The sequence below is a fragment of the Micromys minutus genome (genome assembly GCF_963924665.1).
Source record: "Micromys minutus genome assembly, chromosome: 1".
In the NCBI taxonomy this organism is placed as follows: Eukaryota; Metazoa; Chordata; class Mammalia; order Rodentia; family Muridae; genus Micromys; species Micromys minutus.
The window spans coordinates 176032115-176053573 of record NC_137969.1 but is presented as its reverse complement, the minus strand read 5'-3'; the positions used below and the strand labels follow the sequence as shown (position 1 = coordinate 176053573).

The window sequence follows — 21459 nt, the reverse complement described above, 5'->3', positions numbered from 1 at the left end:
GATGTGGAGCAAGAATAACCAATGGTGATGCTTTTTGAAAGCGAGAAGGGGAGATAAATGCTTAAATTACCTGTTTTCTCAAACTGAAAAAAACAATCAACTTCTGCTAGGTAAGCTAGATTGTGGTAACAGTTCAGAGGGGCAGGGGGCTCTAGGAGAAATAAGAGAAGGGTGCTCCAAAGGTACTGAAAATGCAAAGGAAATCTTCATGTTGTCCACCTCTGACAAGCTCCTGTCTTAACGGAGTCTCCACAGTCCCACCATGTAATGTTTAGGAGTTAATTAAAAGTGCTGTTTAAGCTGCTTTGAATCTTCTGCCAAGTTTCCATGGCTTGATGTTGTCTTACAATAAATTACTTATTTCATTTCTTACAGTTAATCCATATGCCATTTCCTTGGAATGCAAAAAACCTCATTTATTGCCCCCACCATACACCATCCTCCTAAAACAAACAAACAAAAAAGTCACATAATATTTCCAAGCATTGTTTAAAAATAAAGCATTTTTTTGCAACCAATTCTTGCTATGAAACAATATGCACACAAAAATGTATTTGTTAAATTCCACAAAGTCCTCCAACCTGAGGCAAATGATAATGTCTAAAAGTAGCCAGGAGGCCACAAAGTGATCATTCAAACCTGCTTTTTTTTCCTTTTTCTTTTTTTGTCCATTTCAGTTCAAAATACTAAAACATTCAATCACTGAAGCATTAAAAAGAATTTACACTCTATTTATTTTCATCAGCTTACCTCTTCAGAAATATAGAGACCCCCAAATGTGCAGACAGCAGCAGCTATAAACATTACATGGCAAATCACACTATGTCAGCTTATATGAAAACGTACAAAATGTGAATGTATCCAAAACTAGTCTGCAGATACTATCTCGAGAGCACACAAAACCATTATGAAGTCTTGTAGCATAACACTGTTCCGACAGAAATAAATATATAACACTTTCTGGTAAGTTACAGCAGCAAGAAACAAGAGGCATCCTTTTTAAGCATGAGTCACCACTAGAGCAGCTGTTCAGACCTGAATTCCTCTCACAGCCTGCTTTATATTTTCCAGTAGGGCTTTATTTTCTGGACTCTGATAACGATCTTGATTTGTATACATTTCCGTCAAAGTAGTCACGTAAGCATCAAAATTTTGTTCATTGATTGGATCCTACGAGATATTAAATAGTAGTTCATATACAACTTTTATTTTCTGAATAGTATATTCACAAAAGCATAAAACAGTATCATAGCATAGAGCCACTGTTTCCATAATACTTAACAGGCCTACTCAGAGCACACTTAACGTTATGCGATCAGCCCCACCAATGTTTCTAGTGGTTAACGGTATGGTTTCAGGGTGGTGACCAAAAACAACCAAAAGCTGAAGGACCACAGATAATGACACAGACATCTACTCAGTGAAGTGGACTGAGGAGGCTCCGAGGCGCTCACCTATGCATAGTCACTTACCATGTGAGGCAGCTGGATGTTGGCGAGGCTGTGGATCAGGGACTGGCTCAGGTTGGCCAACTCGTGCAGGAGTGATTCATTCTGCTGCTCAATGACTTTGTTCTCCTCCTCAATTGTCTTCAGGTTGCTCTCCATTGTGGTGATCTGAAATCATACATTTGGGTGACATGTAACATGAGGCTGGCTGCTGGGAGCATGCACAGTCGCAAAGGGGACAAGGACAGAAGCTTTCTGCTCAAGCAGAGGCTGCACCTTGGGGACCTGAATTTGTGTCTTTGATTCTTTACATTTGAACACATTGTGCTAGCTATGATGACCATGGAGGTACCCTGACTGTTTGCTATTCCTTCATTAAATGCTTTCAGGTCTGGGTACTCTCATCTACCCCATCTGTTCCTGTGTCCAGTGGGGGATATGTTAGTTCTTAGAATTGATGATGGTAGTTTCTTGTTCTGTTGGTCTTGTCTACTCTGATGGGTGCTCTGTGTTCCTGTGGGTAACTAGTAAATGTATGTAGGTAGAGGTCTGACTGGTCTCTTGGTTTGACTTCCTTTTCCTAAGACAGTGGTTCTCAAATTCCCTAATGCTGTGACTCTATAATACATCCCATCTTGTGGTGATCCCAATACAATTATTGCTGTGGCTGCTTCGTAAGTGTAATTTTAGCACTATTATGGATTATCATGTAAATATCTGTGTTTTCTGATGGTCTTAGGCAACCCTGTAAAGAGGTCATTTGATCTCCAACAGTCTTGACCCACAGGGTAAGGAAAACTGTTGTACAAAGTCTAGGAGAACTGGAGACTTGCCATGTGTCTTCTATACTGAGTGCCTTTCTCCTGAGCATCTCTATCCCTTTCCCTTATTTTCCGCTTTCCTTATTTTCTTCTTATCCCTTAACTGCATTTAAATTCCAGGATCTTATTTCTCATCTACAGTCAGGACAATGAACTTCTAAGAGATATTGAACAGGGCAGCAATGTTAGTGGGACTTCTCCACAGAATGAACATGTTTCTTTTGTTGTACTGGGGGTGGGACATCTTGATGCCATTTGTTTTCCTTCCATGTACATACTGGTCAACATTCTAGCTTTTTTTTCTGTCACATTAACATTTCTATTTGCGGTGGTTTGAATAAGAATGGTCCCCCATAGGCTCACATATTTGAAGTCACCAGGGAGTGGCACTGCTTGAGAAAGATTAGGAGGTGTGGTCTTGTTGGAGCAGTGTGGTCTTGTTAGAGGAAGTGTGTCAATGGAGGCTAAGCTTTGAGGTTTCAAAAGCACATGCCATCTCCCCATCTCTCTACTCCTCTTCTCTTAAATAGATACCATGGCTTCCAGCATTCATAGGACTATTTCAGATAATTTTCCCTTCTGACCTGCATTTCCCACTCATGTGTCTAAAGGCAGCTAGCTAAAGGGTCTTTCTAGCTAAAGACACCTTGTCATTTCCAGGATCTGTGTGGAGCACCCACCTTCCAAGAAGAACCTATAGAGACTTGAGCTACCCTGTTTTCAAGACAAAAAATAGTCTCATGTGTCGATGCTACTAAGCAGTGAAGGAAACTACAAGGATTGTAGGAAGGCCTAGTGCAAGTCCCAATCAGAAAGGGAGCTCAAGCTGCAAGCATGGCCTAGAAATCCCAGTCTCCAAGTGTGGACTAACCTGGCCAGTTCCAGGCCATTCAGACAGACCTGGGCCACTTAGAAGGGTACCTAGACCACTCAGAATAGTAAGTGGGACATCTAGTGGGTGTCTGCATACAGAGACATAGAATTGTGAGTCCCTCTAAGTCTCATAGCCTGGCTTCCTTCCTCTCAACTATCTGGCTTTCCAACTCCAAATGGGCCCTGAATTCAATTTCTCCTGTAAACTCAGATCTGCATGCCTGAGGCCTGTGTTAAGGTATTATGAACCTGGAAGTCTACTTAAACTAGGGGAACCCTGCTTTCTCTAGTTGTTTTCCTTACTTTTACAGTTCCTTTGTTCCTTTAGGTCGACAAGAACCTCTACATACACTGGCATCAAGATATCTGTTTTTCTAGGATACTTAATTCCACTGAAGGTGACAAAGCCATTGGACACAGTGTGGCCATTCTTTCAGTCACAATGCTACAAAAAGAGTACACATCTCTTCCTCCATCTCAGGCTTCTAAATGCTCTGGTCCTCAACAGTGCTCTGCAGAGACCCTGTGCCACCTCCAGAGCCAGGCTGCATGCTGAGAGCTGTGTCAGAAGGGGCCTGTTTTGGACTTCAGGAAAGAACACTGGCTCTTTACCCAGGTAGCATGGGTCTGAACTCTAGAGAACCTCAGACAATCTGTGATTATGATTAAAGATTATAAGGATAAATCAAGATGAAGGTCTTCAAAGGAAAAGCACACACCATAGATTTACTCCTCCTGAACAAGTCTCATGTCTGCCTACCTGCTTGGCTCCATCTGACTGCAGACCTAAATGTTTTCTAGGAAGGCTTCTATCAGGAATTACTCAGACAGTTCAAGGCCCAGTTTTGAGAGACATATGAGCTTCTTTTTTTTTTTTTTTTTCTTTTTCTTTTTCTTCTTTCAATGGCTACTGTAAACCCAACAGGATGACATCATCTTGTGATGCATTCTCATTGTTTAACTCACGCACAGTACTGCAGAGAGCTATATGGCAGCAGCTAAGACTCTTGTGCCACTTTCACTGTTAGGACAAAGGCTGAGGCAGAAGCCACCTCTTTTGTTCTATGATTCCTGGCTGCTGAGATTCAAAGCCAGTGTGACATACTCCACCAACACATGCAGAAGATGCACAGGACAGGAACATGTACCCAGTATGAAGCCACTGAGGAAGCAAGACTTAGGGAAAGCTCCAGAGCCTGTGCCCCTCTGCTGTCTACCACCAAATGAGACTGAAGTGGAATCAAGAGAAGTGTTTAGAGTCTAGACCGAGACTGAGTCACAGAGAGTTTTAGATCACAGGGAGAATAAACCACAATCTGATAAGTAGCACAGAAACATAGCTGCTGAAGACCAGCTGCAGGGCTGACACCTGCCAACCTAGCAATGGCAAAGCTAGAAAGAACAGGGCCAGATGCCAGGTAATTCCTCATTAGCAGTCTGCTCTGGGAGTATGATTTCTCTTTCATGTTCTAGTATCTCTTTGTCTTCTCCCTCCACAGAAAAACTGCTCAGCCTGACTGGTGACCTCAGGGGAGAGGTTTATTACAGGCTGTAATCTGAACCCCCCTCCTGCTCCTACATTTTCTGGGCTAAAACATTCCTTTCCTATCACCCATGGCCCCCTGCTTTTTCCTGGGCCATTGTCCAACTGCCCAGTGGCAGCTTATATCCATGTCACTTTCCTCCTATGCCTTGTCCCCAGTCTTGTCTCCTCTTTCTTGTTCTTTATCAGGCATGTGTTCAATTTTGGTGTTTCCCTTGGTCTAGTTGTGCTCAGCTCATTTTTGTAGCTTTCTGCTTGAGTCACCGTGTAAGCTCCCAAAACTTATGTACACTGGGAGAGAACTGAGTTGGACTGGATCTGTCTTACTTAACTTGGTGAATTGAGACACAAGGTCTGGGAGTGGCCAGCTGAGCACTCAGAATACCTTGAGCCCTGATACCTATGCTGCATTGAGTGCAACTGAACTGGGGTAAAGTGTATATTATCTTTGGCCATTTTGCTTGCCCAGAGAGTTATCTGAGCAGTCAGGACATTTGACCCAAGTTTGTATATGTCTAAAGTCCTACTAAGAGTCCTTTCTGTATAGAGCTGTAAAACACAGGAAGATTTAAGATATCCAGGCTCATAAAAGCCATTTTGGTTGTACCAAGTACCAGAAACACTGCTCAAGTATATTACCAAATGGTGGGCTCACCTGCTTGGTTATGTGGTAATTTTTATTCTTTAAACTGAATTCTTACAGTGGACAGTGAACTGAACACATTGGATATTTAACAGCAGTGGTCTCTGGTTAGAGAATGTACTATGGTTTGGATGGAATTTGAGTGTCCAGGAGTTTCATATGTTGACATTTAATGCCTACTGCGAAGAGTGGTGAGGGTTAAAACTTAACGTAAGTATTGATATTAGCAATGGACTCTGAGTGGGTGATCAGAATCAGAAAAGGTCAGCAGCAACAGGGTGGACCCATAGCTGGATGTTTGGAGCCTGGGAGTGTGGTGGTTTTATAGAAGTAAAAGAGACTAACACACACACACACACACACACACACACACACACACACACACACTTTGTCCTTCACTGTGTGATAAGACATAACATCTGGGGATTCTATCAGTAACAATGCTCTCACCAGATGTGACCCCTGCCTTGGATCCCCAGAACCATAATTTGAACATGGCCCTGATTTCTTCACACTGTGTTCTTCTATAACACTGCATGCATTAGCAACAGAAATACTAATGTGAATGGCAGCACTCAGAATGACAGGGAACGCATTTTTTACTTAGCAAGTATTTGAGACACACGTACCCCCTTTTACTTTCTAGGCTTTATTGTCTGGTTCTTTGCCAAAGTTAAGTCTAAGTGCTTCCTGAGCACGACTCCAGTCACCTGGGTAAACCATAGCCCCGGGCACTGACCGTGACTGTCTCTATTCCTAGTTCCAGAGTGATCCTGACAGAAATAATTTCAGCCTTAATCTGTCTCTGGTTTGCCTCAAGTCCTCTATTGACGTGTAGCCTGCGAGTATAAGCGGCCTTGGGGGCTTCACCCAAGAGCTGAGTGGACATGGCATGTGTGACAGCTGCCACAGTGAGTGTCACAGTGATTGCCATACAGGGCTCCTCTGTTAGTCAACACTGAGTACTCCAAGAAGCTTTTCCCTCTCCTTCCTAGCTGGCCACAAAACCTGAGAACTCACACAGAAATTCAAGATCAGCTTCCCATCCGCCCACATGCTTGTAGACACAAGCAATAAATGATGCTTCTCAGAAATCTTAGGGCTTCCACAGCCACTGTAGATGGATGCAAAATGATCAAATAATGCCAGGGCCTAAGCATCTTGAGAGAAAAATCCCATCTTCCATCTTTCACAGAGCAGTAGCTCCTATGGGAATGGATATTCACAAACGGTCTGGTTGACCACAGAAGCACACTTAGGTAGGTGGACAAGCCATGGCCTCTGTGCAGAACAGATAACGCCATGAAATGACCATGAGGGGAACAGATGGGGAGAAATGAAAACCACACTTCTCCCAGGAGCTGCTTTCAGTCCCTCTCTAAGCAACAGCATTTATTACAAGTAGAACAGAGAAGAGGCTTCTTATTAAAACCAGAATAGAGGCTCCACAATAGACCCAGAATTAAGGCTGAATTGCTAATATTAGAATCGAGGCATCATTGTAGGGTTAGAACTTCAGGTTGACACTGGTATGAGATGTGTGAGAACTGGAATGAAGAACTTCACACTAGAGCCAGAACTGGAGACAGGCATGCTGCCATCTGCCTGTAAGCTCCATGCTCTGAAAGCAGGAACAAGAAGCTCACAGGAGTTCTACAACAGCTTAGGAACATAGGGACACTCAGTCTCCACAACAGCAGGAACAGCAACCACAGAGGAACAGGAAGCAGAGATCCACTTTGGAGCTAGAATTGCGGCTTCACAAACTGTTACCTGAGTTCTGAGTTTGATCATGTCAGCCTCCATCTGGGAATTGGACTCATTAAGCTCCTTGATCTCTTCATCTAACTGCTTGATTTCTTCATCATTTTCTATACCTGTAATGGCAAAATCATTATGTTAGGGCTACAGTGCCTAAAACCACTGAAACAGAAATACTGTGTTTTCTGTTGTTTTTCCATTTTGAGTTGAATTTTCTTGGGAAATGTATCATTGAATTTATAAAAAGCCATAGTTATATGTCTTTATCCCCCCACCCCTGTTTGCCTTACGACCAAGGCACCTATAGAAAATGAAGATCTTGTAAAAGGAGCCCTGGTACCGACAGGCCAGAGCTCCAGGCTGAATGCCTTGAACCTCAGGATTTGGTCCTTTGACTCTGGACAAAAGTTGCTTTGCTGACCCTTGATTCTTCAAGTTATACTCCTTCCCACCTCTTGCATCCTTTAGCATCCTCCCATGCTCATGTTTGTTCTGTCATGATGAGCACAACAGCTTCCTTAATGAATCTTAATAGAATTTGACTTCAGACTTGTTCAAAAGTTGGGAAGAATGTGAACCTGACTATCTTGGGCTTAGCAGTCCAGGCCTGAAACTGCCAATATGCAAGAGCCTAAGTGGCTCCCAAGGCCAGCCCTGGCAAACCCAGGCACGCAGATAACTACCTGTGTTTACAAACATCTGCTCTGCTGTTTTCTGTTGCTGACAACTTTATATCATCAATAACAATATGACAAGAGCTCTCTTATTTGGGGCTATTTGGTTTTACTTAGTTGAGGACACATGAAGCACAAAAGCCATTATCCTCAAACATGACAGTTCTGGGATTGTGGGAAGCTTTGGTCACCTTCCTCAGTGAGGGATCCTACTGCAGACCAATGGGTAAGAGTACAATAGGCCAAGCCTTGCAGAATCTGTTTTTAAGCTTTGCAGACAGATGGGCCAAGATGGATGCCAGAGGCACACCTAAACACTATGAAGCCTGGGTTAAGAGAGGTATGACTGAGTCAAGAGTTCTATCAGAGAAGAGAAAGAGACAGGTCTATGGTGGTTGAGCCTTAGGAATTGCTTTTAGTGGGTAGAAAGCGAACAAAACAAAACAAAACAAAACATTTTGCCATAAAATAGAGGGTAAAAAATATCAAGCCTGCTGATTAGGATGGAAGATGAAAGCTGAGAGCTGGCTGCTCACTCTCTCTGGATAGGCTGTCCAGTGTGAGTTGTTCCTCCTCTAGGCCATGTTTGTTTTGCTTGTCCCTGGAGTATCTTCATTCTCTCCTCATTGAACTGACCTTTGTCTCATGGCTACATTCTGCACTAATGAGTATACAGTATACAGTGGGTACGGACTGAGAGCAATGTACCAAGAGCTGCTTGCCTTGGCCCCAGGGCTGGTCTGTATGATGCCTTGTTAATGCCTGATGCCTGCTTTGAGTTCAGTGCCTATCTTCTTTATGTCAACAAACTTGGCTTCTCAGTGGACAAAACAGTGGTGGGGATTGCCTACAGGTGTCTCAAAATAAGCTCTTTATGCTGAGACAGAGGAGAAGACAGGAAAGAGGTTGCTAACCTTGCCTTTTGTCCTCAGTATTCTAAAGCTGCTTCTAGATTATTGGCTTAGGAATGGGGGCCCAAAGAAAGAGGGAAAAAAGAAGTGCCATGGGTTGTTAGTGAGAAAGTTGACCCAGTGTTGGGGATGCTGGGACATGGGATGTGGTTGGGGCCTAATGAGCTCTGCTTCTGTGGTCTCATAACAGTGGGCTAAGTCACCAATATAGAACTGGCATACAGTGACATCCCATCTCTCTAACCAGCAGAAATGACCCAGGATGTGTTTTTTTTTTCTTTTTTTTTAACCATTGCTGGTCTTTCTGACCAGCAGGAGTTCTGGGGACTCCAGGGTATAGTTACCATTGCTGGCTCGCTGCTTGATAGTCAACATCTGTTCTCCAGACAGCTTCGCTTTCTTCATTGCTGATGTGGCTCTTGGACATCCTGACAAGCTGTTGATAAGAGATGGCTGTTAGCCATAGGCTTCAAGAGAGCCCAAGCCCTGTAGTGACAGATGAGGTATCTCAAAGTGTTTATCAGTTCAAATGATATCACAGCGAGGTTGATAAATACAGATCCATGGTGATGTGTGTCAGCACATACATACAAGGGTAACATGGTCTATAGGTATGTAAGCATGCTCATTGGCTGATCATGGGTGTGTAATTAGTATGGCTTCTGAACTGAGGTCTCCAGAGTAGGTATATATGACAAGAGAACACATGCTCTTTATATTCCTTAAAAGCTTACTTCTTATGAATAGCATCAAACTTACACAACAACTAGGTTCATCCCAATTTCAAAAACAATGAAACAAAGTAGAGAAAGAATGTTCCACCATGACTCCCTTCACATGATCCTTCTACCAACTGTTTGGGATGAAGGCAGGTATAAAGTCAACTACAATAATGTCATCAATATTTCTACAAGCACACCTGGGTTTTCGGGTGGCCCCTGATGAATGTAATGTACTTCTGCATCATCACCATTGCTATTTTTGGAATTGCCTAGAAGCCACAGTTCTGGTTATATCTTTGAGGTTGTTTCCTGAGAGTTTTTAATGAGGAGGGAAGAGCCATTACAAATGTAGATAATACTGTTTTGTACGCCAGGATTCTAGACTAACTAAAAAGGGTTTAAAAAGAAGTAATTAAGCTGAATGCTAGCATTCCTCTTTCTCTGCACCCCTAATTTATCCAGGTATGAGCAAGTTCTCACCTCCACAGCCTTGGCCCCCTCCCTGAGTAAAACCTTCCCATGTGTGCATGGGTACACTGGCACATGCCTATGACCCTAGGCCTTGGGAAGTAGATGCAGAAGGATTAGGAATTTAAGAAAAGACTCAGTTACAAAAGGAGTTTAAGGCCAGCTGTGGCTGTATGAGACCTCCTGGCAAACCAAACAAAGCACGCTTGTCTTTCCCTAGAAATAAACCCAGATTAAGTCCATTGCCCAGAGTTTTCTGTCTCAGTAGTCTGTCTACAGCTACCAGAAAATGTGAAGGCAGGAGGCTGCTTTTGGCATGTTTTGCTCCTGAGAAGCTGCCTTACTTGCTGCTGTTGTTTCACATGGAACAGACACAGTCCTGTTCCCTTTGCCCCCTTGCTTCTTGTCTGCATTTACATTATCAACATCATTTCTATATACAATCATAACTACTGAGATCAGACATGACCAGATTTGCTGGGATGGGTGTTGTTTACAGCTTTGTTCACAAACAAATATATAATGCTTGGGGTGTGTGAATGTAATATTCATAATATCTCAGGGAGATATTATGAGTCCTCTGCTATAGTATGATCTATAGGATCTCTGTCAGCTGTTAGCTAGGATCCATCAAGGGGCATGTGTTGTACAGATTTAGTTTACTCACGAAAGAAGAGTTACGATCAGGTTAGGATTGGGTATAGTGTTTAATGACTATAGTAACTTCTACACTTTTCTGTCTGTGCTAGTCAGGTGCCTGAAATGAGAGCTTCTGGGCGGATGTTCTCCAAAGTGGGTATACCTGGACTCATTCCCATTTCTAGGGCAAGTTGGGCAGAATCATGGGTATGAGAAGCTCTTTGAGCCTCCTGCAGACATTCCCAGGACTATGCTTCCTAGAATAGCACTGTGCTCCAGCCTCAGGATTGGCCCAGCCCCAGAGAGCATGCATCTCCCAAATTATAACCATCACTATCTTCTCCCAGGGAAACCTCTGGCCATTCTTGCAGCAGATTTTCAGAGGCCAGGAAGTTGGACAGAGAGCATCAGAACATAGAGTACTGGTTCCAGAGGCCTGCCTCTCTTCTTTACTTTGTACCCAGGCTGCTGTCTCAGGAAGAATCTGTCACATGTTGTTTTTCATAGTCACCATCCCTGGGGCCCATGTGTTTCCATCCCTTAATGGAACTGCAGAGCCTTTACTTGGGCTGAATCCAACATACCACACACATCCTGTGCAATGGTCCTGGGACCCCAGATAATTTCTTTAGTTCAAGACCAATGCTTTCCAAATGTCCACATTGTCAACTTAAGGTCTGCACACTAGTGACTCCTCTGTGTTTCCACATTTACCATGATGCTGTCGGGTCTTATATTTCTGCTCAAGCACTGTGTATTGACTACCCAAATTTTCCCACGTAACTAAATAGAAGCATGTGCTTCAGGAAGCCTTTGGCACAGTCTCCACCCAGCTCAGGTTGCTTCTCCCAACTCAAGAATACCTGCAGCTCACAGATCACGTCCTGAACATCACACCTGCTGTGCCTCTTAGGCTCTTTCTGGACCAAGAGCACACCACATCAGAAATTTCAGAAGTGCCTTTGCAGAATTTGGTAAAATTGCATGGAGTCGATGATGGGAAAAAATGACACCAGATGACATTTCCTCCCCCTCAAGATTCTGATTTCATGGGAACTGATGGGTTCCAGTCATGAGAATGTCTCTATTTCTTCTGCTTTCTCTTTTTCCCCTTTCTAGTGAGTTCCTGGGGCTGAGCTACACTGCTTTACCACAACAGATATTAAGTGCTGCCTAGTGGCTCTGCTCTATCAGCAGCTGGTTTGAGGACTCTTAAAGCAGAGCTCCAGACTTTTTAACGTAAGGCAGTACTTCTTTCTTTGCAGTCCTAAGGAGAAGCCAGATGCTTCCGGGCCACACTACTTCAATCTAGCTCTCAGGTATTCACTGCCCAGAATTCCAAAAACCCTTCTGTTTTACATTTGTAAGAGGAAATAACAGACAAATAAAAAATGCCATGGCACATTGAACTGAAGTCCTAGACAGCAATCTTCTGTTGCTTCTCTGTCTTCAGTGAGTAAATCTACAGATGGAAAGGGTGAATAACAGTGTTACATAAGGAGGTGAGGCCTGGGTGGGAGTCTGGGAAACTGTATCAGAAAGCAGCAAACCTGAAGAATGCTGCGTCCTGCTCAAATATCTTATTCAGTTCCTGCCATTCCAATCCCATGAGTGCATCCCCTCATGGGTCAAACTTGGAATTGAGCCCTGAGCTTAGCACAGACCTCTGGGTAGTGTCTGATTCCTTGCAGACATACTGCCATCTGCTGGTTACTTGCGTAGTCTCCTCTTTGCCTGGCAGTGGGTCAGGCTGACACTAAGATTCTGAGGGATATGGGATATGCTACACATCCACCTGCTTCAGGGAAGGAACACATAGCCAGCCTCCCTGCCACAGAAGGCAAGTTCCAAACAAAGGAACTCAGACCATTGTAGAAGTTCTATTATTCTAATAAGGACAGGAGGCTTCTGAGCTTTGATTTGTAGTTTCAGCGCTGAGAAATTTTGGGGGAACCCATAGTTAATGCCCATTTTCCCCATTCTTCCTTGCCTGGGGTCCCAGACATCTGGCACCAGGCACCATTTAAGGATCCAGCAAGGATTTCAGTGACTGCACAAGGAGGAGGGAGGGTCCCCAGTCTTTATCAGGACATTAATTTCCTGAAGAGCCTTCAGCTGCACAGGAGATAGCTAAACTCCTAAGGGTATGTCTGATGAAAGTGGGCAGGCAGGATCGTGAGGAACAAAAATGTGATCTGGAAAAAAGCCCAGGGAAGCATGCAGTGAAAGTTTACTGGAGGTCTGCTTGGCAAAACCAGGTTCTCCTAGATTCAGACTTCTAGAGGCTTCCAGAGATGGGAGGCAGCATCCATTGTCTGTGTCTCTTCCAGGAGCCTTTAAGATTTTGAATATTATGTCCTTGAAATCTGCTGTGTGACCAACCACCCAGATGCAAGTTTTTGCTACCTAAATAGCTTAGCCTTTTCAGTCATGGAAACCCTGCCAGTCTCCTCAGTCCCATAAACAAATACTCCTTCCAAAGCTTGGAGACACCAACGAGACTGGTGCTCATCTTAGAGGTCATTGGTGGGGTTTCTGAGTAGTGGTGACCACAGAAAGACTATGAGAGTGTCTAAAACCTTGCTAGGAGTTGGACATAGTCATTATGAGGCAGGCAGATTTCCATCCAGTTCAAGATCAGCCTGGGCTACAGAGAGGCCCAGTCTTAAGAAAGAAGAAGCCCCTGTGTAGTCACTGAATTTCATATTGCCATCTGTTCATTCAACAGTATCAGATTGTATAGCAGTTCCAAGTGGTGCAGCACACTCCGGACAAAGGAGGCCCTACAGATAGCAGCAGCAGTGGGTGACAGGCCCCTCCAAGATGCTGAGCTATAGCACACCGGGTTAAGGCCTCTGTCCTCTGTGGTTTTCTGCACTTTCCCTGAGTGACAGATGATTTTGGCAGGGTTCCTAAAGGATCTGGAGTCCAGACTGGGCTGATCACTGCCTCCCTAACATGGGATCTAACACCTTTGTCCAAACAGAGATGGAAAATCTGGCAGGTATTTCCCTTTGAGTATTTAGTTGCTGAGTAAGGGCAGGCATGGATGAGGTGGAGCTTGGTAGAGCTCCAGTGTTAGAGTGACAGATGTAGCTGCAGAGATAGCAAAGGCTGATGGCTGGAGACCTGACCTATCTGCTGAGGGCACTGGATTTAAGGACAGTGCCCTGAAGCTCGCATTGCTTCCACTATCATGGAGAGCACCTGGAAAAGACTATGGGGGAAGCCTAGGGAGGAGTGGCTGCTGGTGTGGGGGAGCAGGTTGGGGTCTACAGAGATAACAGGGCTGAGGTGGTTCAGAGAGAATGCTACCCAGAGGCGTGAGAAGCAGACACTTCCCTGTTTCTAATTTCCCAGGCCGTTTCTGAGTCTTCTCCTCTCCATCTCTCCTTTTCTCCACTCTCCTCTCCCCTCCTCTCCTAACTTCTCCTCTCTTCTTCCCCCTCCTTTCCTTGCCTCTTCTCTCTTCTCCTCTCTTCCTTCTTCTGGGATTTTGTTTGTGATAGTCAGTTCTATGTATCAGTGTAGAAAGGCTGCAATTTCCAACTGTTCATTGTTTAACCTAACACTATGTGTTGTTGTTAGGCTATCTGGAGTGACCAATATTCACTTCAGTTGATTTCAGCAGAGGTGAGGGACAAGTTCGCTGGCAGATTTTGAGAAGAGACAGGTTCCCAGGGAGGGAATGTAGCCCAAAGCTGTAGGATCAGTGTACCCTGATGGGTGTACCAAGCTTTCCACCACAGGAAAAGAACTGGCCCCCTTTTTTCTGCCAGGGTCCCATATTTTTCTCCTACAGGAACCATTTCTCAGAGCAAGCATGATTGGGTGCTTTCCTCATTTCCTGGTTTCTAACAAAGTCTTTCCCTTGACATGCTCAGGATCTCCACCCTGTGAACTTTACTTGCTTCATTTCTTTGGTAATAATCTTTCATTTTCTCAGTTCTCTGTTTTTTTTCTTTTTCTTTTTCTTTTCTTTTCTTTTTTTTTTTTTTTTTTTTTATCCCTTCCCTCCAGGAATTCTTAAGTAGTTTGTTACTAACACTCTGGAACCATTAATTCTTCTGAAATACCTCTTTACAATTTATGCCTTCAATTTGGCATCTTAACTTTATACGTAAGTCTTCCTTTGTACTTAGGTTTTAAAGATAAATTTACCCTGACCCGATAGGTTATAAATGCAATAAACTTTAATACCCTTTCCATCTTTTTCTGTCTGATGACAAATTATATGCTTGAAAATATTTCTTCTGTTTTCATGGTGTTTCTGGGTTGTGTGGTTTGTTTGTTTGTTTCCTATTTCCCATCTTCTTTCTGGGTTGGTTTGCTCAGCATCTGTCAAGAAATGCAGCACTCTTCCTAGCTGGCTGTGGTTCTTGGCTCTGGATAACACTCGTAGGTGTCAATGACCATCAGCATTTCTGGCCTGGCTGCTGGCTTTAGTGTGGAGCCAGGCTCTTCTTCCAGAGAACTGGACTTGGCAGACTGCAGATTCATAGGCGTGGCCAGCTGGAATCTGAGGTCGAGCAGGAGGTGGGCCCTCTCCATTATAACTCTTGGTCCTGCTTTCTAGAGAGGCGGCTGTTTTCAGTGTGCAGAGCACTTGTTCCCAAGGTTTTCTGCTCTTGCTTTGCTGGGGTGCAGGAGGCATGTGACCCAGCCTTCAAGAGCACACTTGCCCTTGTAGAGTTTCAGGGATCCTTTACCTCAACAACCTCCAAGGCATGTGGGTGTGGGAGAATGTTGGCATGTGTTCTTGTTTTTCTCTTCTCTGTTTTCTTTCTCCTTCCATTTTTCCTTCCACATCCTCAGCTCAGCTGCTTAACAGGAGGCTGAGCCTGAACTTGTCTCTCTTTTACAGGTGCCACTGTCAGTGGGTAGGACGTGTTCTCACTGTGTTTAGGTTGTGCTGTACTGTGTTTTGCAGGTTCACTATGAGAATCGGTCATGCTAGTGGTATCATGAGATTCAGTGAGGACAAGTGTGTATCAGGCTTTGTAGTTTAACCAGGATTATCAATAGACGTGATACAGAAAGCTTTCTGCTGGGCAATTTGTGCCTGTAACTTCACACACTGGTTTAAGCGCGTATGTATCTCTTCTCTTGACTGAAAAAGATGATCCCTTTTAAGGGGGTGTGACTTAAGTACTTAGTCTGGAACTACCTGTATACCTTAGCCTAACCCTCCTGCATGGGTCTGGGTGTTCAGTGACTCAGAGAGTCTCTTTATCCAAGGCAGGGTGGTTACTGACCAAAGAGGGAAATTCCAAGTGTCAGACGACATAGCTTCAAGACCCAGAGGCCCCAAGAGGAGCTCCAAGTGTTTGAACTTGCAGAACAAGAGCTTGTCTCCGGCCAAGTCTTCATCTGGGCCCTCCCAGGTTGCCCCTAACCATGACTCTCACAGACAGCAAGAGCAGCTCCCCTTGTTTCCTTCTTTCCCTGGTCAGGCTCAGATAAGGCTTAGTACTTACATTGTTAGATGTCCAAATAGAAGAACCTGATATTCCACGTTATGAGCATTATTCAGAAATAGGATTTTTAAGGATGAGATCAAGTTAGTATGACACTTAATACAACTTTACCCATGTCAGACAATAATACAAGAAGAGAAGGACTTATGAGGACAAAGCTTGGGGGTGGGAGTTGACAGAGCCCTTAGGGCTGGAAAGGGCTGCCTTCAAAGTTTCTGATATTTCCATTTTAGCCATGGAGGGAAACTTCCCAGTGCATACTAGTCTATTGGGTGGCCTTTGGAAATCAATGCAGCCCCATCTGGTGATACGTCTGTTAGTTGCAAAATGTTCCCATGCTCCCAGTTTCTTCTTCCTGTCTAAACATACACGCTGCTCCTGCTCCAGCAGCAGTGACCCACGGGAAGAGCAGGTAAGTGAGAGCACACCTGTCACAGTGACTGCTCAGGCATGGACATGGATGGCAGGCATCAGCTGGCATGTCGTGGCTGTGGGACTAGTGATGGTTTTTATGTGATAGTTATGGTAGCAGCAGTGGTTGCTACAGTGACTAACAGCAGCATACCTGCCGCTGTATCACTGCTACCATCACCACCTCCACTCCAACAACCATCCCCGCAGCCCTCACCATCACAAACATTCAACCTGCATCTCCACAGCCACCGACAACCAAAACCACAGCTCTCACAATGGCGGTTACCACATCAGTTCAGCCGCAGGCCCCATAATAACCACAACAAGGCAAAACCCATCATAACCACAATATCTACATCTACCGTGATCATAGCCAGAATAATCTCCCCACTGCAAGAGCAATCACAACCATGACCACTGCCACCTTAATGAGTACCACAACCACTACTACAAGCAGCACAATTCTACAAATACCACCCAGCCAAGACCACTGCCACGATAAATGGTACAACCCAAATCACTTTCACCACAACCCTCTCTGCTGTGGATTGGAACAACCCTTGGAAACACTGGAGATACCTGAAATCTGGTCTCCTGTCACCTTCTAGTTGGCCATTTGGAGAGAAAAGTAAATGTCTCCGTGGGAGCCTGTTTTACCACAGTTCTAGGAAAGCCAAACACTCTAGAAAGACTGCAGAGGACTTACTGCCCAGCCCATGGCCAAGGAAGGCTGAGCAATTGCTCCAATGAAAGCATCAGTCTTATTTACAAAAACACTTGATCTAGCGCGTGAAACCAAAATTTAATTTTAGAGACTGTCTGGGTTTCCTTGTGGAATTTGACTCAGGCGACAGTAAATAAGAACACTTATTTTGGAGACACTTATTCTTCAGTATTTGAGGAGATTGTTTTCAAAGCTCCAAGCAGACATGGACTCAGCTTCCTTTTACAAAAGGCTGGAGTATTCACATGCGACATCCCAACCTCCTTCCCACTTCCTTTTCTATGGTACTGAGAACTGAGCCTTGGGCCTTGAACATATAGCAAGCTTTCTACCATGGAGCTGTGCCTTTCATCTTGGTTTCCTCCATGTCATTTAGATGACTTTGGGCAATGCAACGTTTCAGAGAATGTATGATGGGCTGCAGAGATGGCTTAGTAGGCAAGCATTCATTCTACTCTTGCAGACAACCTGAGTCCAGCCCTACATTGTGATGCTCACCACTACCTAGAACTCTAGTTCTAAAGAATCTGATGTCTGGATCCCATGGACATCTGTATTCATGCATGCACAGAACCTGCTCCTCCCAAAGCACACAGAAATACACATGATAGAAAATAAAAACAAACCCTACATGATTTAACTACTGTAAAAACTGGTATTATACTGTGATGTTTTGGAAAGACTGACCAGAAAAAATATACACATATTCATAACAGAGGCTACCTGCTGTTAGTTGAATCCTGGGATGAAGAAGCTGCCCATATTCACACATGGAAAGTAGGCTCCAAATGTGATGAAGCCTACCTGCCCCCTCCTCTATTTCTGCATCTTTCCCCTGTAGGTATAGGCTGATGTGTATATGTTCCTGCTCCTGCCCAGATCTAGTGAAGCTCTCCCACAGGATGGAGGCTTTTGAGCCAGTTCAGATCTGGCTGAGGTCCTTTCTGCATTTGCCTTCTCCCTTCTCATTCTCTTGCACATATCAAGCAAAGCTTGCCTGGCTACTGTATATCCCAAGTTCTCAGCTCTGCATGATGAGAGGGAACATAGGCCACTGTCTTAAACATGAGCCCTTTCCTCATATATTCCTGGTACATGAAAGTTCTACACAGCGCCACCAAGAGATATTGATGATGTGAAGGAGACAGCAGTGATCCACCATATACACAGATACTAGGAACTGGACTGGAACTGTGTGTTGAAGGAACTTGAAGTCCTTCCTCTCATTCTTCTTAAAAAAATTCAGAACATCCTATCCCCACCCCCATGCCCACATATTCTAGCTAGTGGTCTCCCTACCTTGGCTGTTTTCACAGATGTTCACATTGCTCTCCCCTCTTCAGTTTTGGCTTCTTGACCTCCACCAAGCCTGTGCCTCACTGTATCTCTGGACCATGTTCTCAATCTCTCCCTCTCCCTCTCCCTCTCCCACTCCCTCTCCCTCTCCCACTCCCTCTCCCTCTCCCTCTCCCACTCCCTCTCCCTCTCCCTCTCCCTCTCCCTCTCCCTCTCCCTCTCCTTTACTTCTCACAACAGATGTTCTTCATCCTTTCACTTTCTCCCTTTCTTTGATCTGGACTTAAGAAATGTTCAGTCCCACCTTGACCCTGTTAATGACTGAACCTTTCCCAGTCTTGTTTTGACCCTAGCCCTCTGTCTAAGCCTTTCATGGAGTAATAGGAGTACCCACACTGAAACCCTTTCAGTTTGAAAGTTTAACTATCGTTTATTACTCTGCCTTGATACTCTCTCAGCCATGTTGGCTCGACAATGTTAGTCTCTTTTGGTGGCCCTGCCAATCTTAATGCCAATGTGACTTTGATGTCTTATCCTTGACCTCAGAAATTCACTAGCCAGGAGATGTTTTCCAGAGCTGTCTTGAGAACCACTCTCATGTTACTTTCTCTTTATAAACTACAGACTTAGGTGTGACCAGATATTGATCTCACTAGGTATCTCTCTCTTACTGTATTTCCAGCTGTCCGGTGGAGATTTTTACTCTCAAGTTACAGAAAATCTCAAGACAATACATTTAAGATGAAGCCACCATAACCTGCCTCTCTCATAGTCTAAATATTTGTGTGCCTCAAAGTTCACATTTTCATTAAGATTTAGTTCTTGTGTGTGTGTGTGTGTGTGTGTGTGTGTGTGTGTGTGTGTGTGCACTCATGACTTCATGTCTCTACAGAGTCCAGAGGAGGGTATTGAGTCCCATAGAGCTGGAGTTACAGGCAGTGCTAAGTCACCTTATGTGGTTGCTGGGAACGGAACTCAGTTCTCTGCAAGAGCATGCCCTTCCAGGTGCTGATCCCTCTCTATCCCAGTTTGCATCACTTTGGTTGCTGATTTTTGTTTTTGAGACAGGGTCTCACGTATCCTAGGATGGGTTTGAGCTTGGTATACAAGCTGAACTTGATATACCATGAACTTCTGAACTTCTGATTCTTTCTCTTACCTCTGAGTGTTTGGATTAAAACATCACACCCAGTTTATGTAGGCACCAACTAAACTACCTCTCCAGCCTTCCCATCTCACAAAGTCTACATCCATGAACCTACTTTATGAGAGTAATATCAGGATACAGACTCTTTAATTAGGCCATTGAGGCTAAATGAGGTGAGGCAGTGGGCCCTGACCTGATAAGATCTGTGTTATAAAAAGAGGACTTACATTCTCTCTCTACCCTGTGAAGACAATGCAATCTAGGAAATGGCACTCACCAGCAGCCCCCAAGGCAATGGCTCAATTTCAATTTCAGGCTTCAACTCCATTGCATAGAGAATAGTTTCTGTTGTCTAACATTTTATTACAATTGTCAGTGCTCACCAATAAAGGCAACTTTAAAACTTAGTTCCTTTCGGTATCCTATGCTGTGTGTCTTCCTAGTCCTGCTATGGCTAGGCCCATAGCCTCTTCCTCACCTCCCCCATTCCTCCTTCTGCCTCCTATCCCTCTGCTACATTTCTATGCCTTCTATGGAACTACAAAATCTAGGCTTCATCTAAAGCCCTCAACATATTGTCCTCTTCCTTCTGGGACCTCTTCCATCTTCTGCATCTGTCCTGGCTTAAACATCACTGGGGATGAGGCCTTTCTCTTTGGAGCCTGCGGTACCCTGTTGCTACACAGCTCCACTCCTCTCAGTATAATCTTCTCTTCTCTAGAGAGCACACCTTGAGATCCAGCTTTGCAGGCCACACCTGAACTCCTTTGGCTCTTCTATTGAAGTATTCCCATTTATGTCCCTGTGTGAAGTAAGTGACTGATACACCATTTGATGTTCAGGAGAGAGGGAGAGGGAGGGGGGAGGGATGGAGGGAAAGTTCTCAAATGCCTGGGTTTTCCAGGGATCTTCCACAGTCTCCACTCTGACTCTGTATTTCAAGCTGCCTTTTCTTGCCTGTGTCCCAGTCTATCTGCCCTGAGTCTGAGGCCTTCAAGAGTGGCTCTGGGTTGAGTCCATGTCTTACTGCTATGCCCTGCATGGAGCTTGGATCTGGTGAGCATACTTTATGCATGTGCTGTACTGCATCGTGGTCTGGCTGGTTCTGCTAAGGTTGGGCTCTAAGGTTGCCAGGGACAGTGAAAATAATTTTTCTGTCCCCTATCATCAGCATTTCCTCCTATACAAAGCCATGCTTTTCTTCAACAATATCTGATAATAATGCCATTACAAAATCATCTCCTAACTTCCTTTTCAGGGGTTTCCCCTTTGTCTCTAAGCATAGCCTTGAGTTTTAGAAGGAACTGAGAGGCTCATGTTAGCAGTTTTGACAATGACCATCACAAATTCACAACCATTCAGAGGTCCCAGGAATCGTGTGACCAGCAGCCTAGATTGGGTCTCAGGACAGTGGCATTTAGCTATAAGAGTCAGATACTCTGCCCACAGATGAACCCATGAGGACAACCTCCTGTAGAAAAGAGCAATGGTAAAAGTGAGCATATCAGAGTATGTGATATGCACTAAGCCTGGGTGTACACAGCATGGTCACAGTGGGCTTCTTCTCATCACCACAGCTCCATCTCCATCAATGACAAGCTGAGCAAAGGGCCAAGAAAATGCTGAGCCCCTTGAAGTTCCCACAGGGCATGCAACTTGGAAGGGGAGATTCAGAAGAGGTGATGAGCAAGCAGCAGTTGGCCCGCAGCAGACACTGGCTGTGTCTCCAGGGAGAAGTAGGTAGGCTGTTTCCCTGGATGCACCATCTCCATGGTGCCTGAGCCTCAGTTCTCCTTCCCCCATGAACCTCTAGAGCACTCTGCATAGCAGGCACTGTCTAGATTTTATTGTGTGAAGTGAACTGCAGCCTTAGAGAATGGAGTTAACCCCACCCACCT

General features: G+C 44.5%; 1 protein-coding gene across 9 annotated transcripts in view; it reads right to left on the bottom strand.

Annotated features, from left to right (window-relative positions):
* Positions 1-416: 416 nt before the first annotated feature.
* MYT1L (myelin transcription factor 1 like) overlaps positions 417-21459 on the bottom strand; it is a gene marked incomplete at both ends in the record, with an annotated part of 130621 nt that continues 109578 nt past the window's right edge. For 6 of the 9 annotated variants that reach the window (XM_080922386.1, XM_080922387.1, XM_080922392.1 and 3 more), the window contains 4 exons: positions 1030-1170; positions 1473-1616; positions 7102-7205; positions 9019-9110. In XM_080922386.1, the coding sequence (XP_080778512.1) occupies positions 1030-1170; positions 1473-1616; positions 7102-7205; positions 9019-9110 (481 nt within the window). Of the gene's footprint in view, positions 444-1029; positions 1171-1472; positions 1617-7095; positions 7206-9018; positions 9111-21459 lie in introns of those variants that run through there. The other 3 variants (XM_080922390.1, XM_080922391.1, XM_080922385.1) reach the window with 3 other exon arrangements.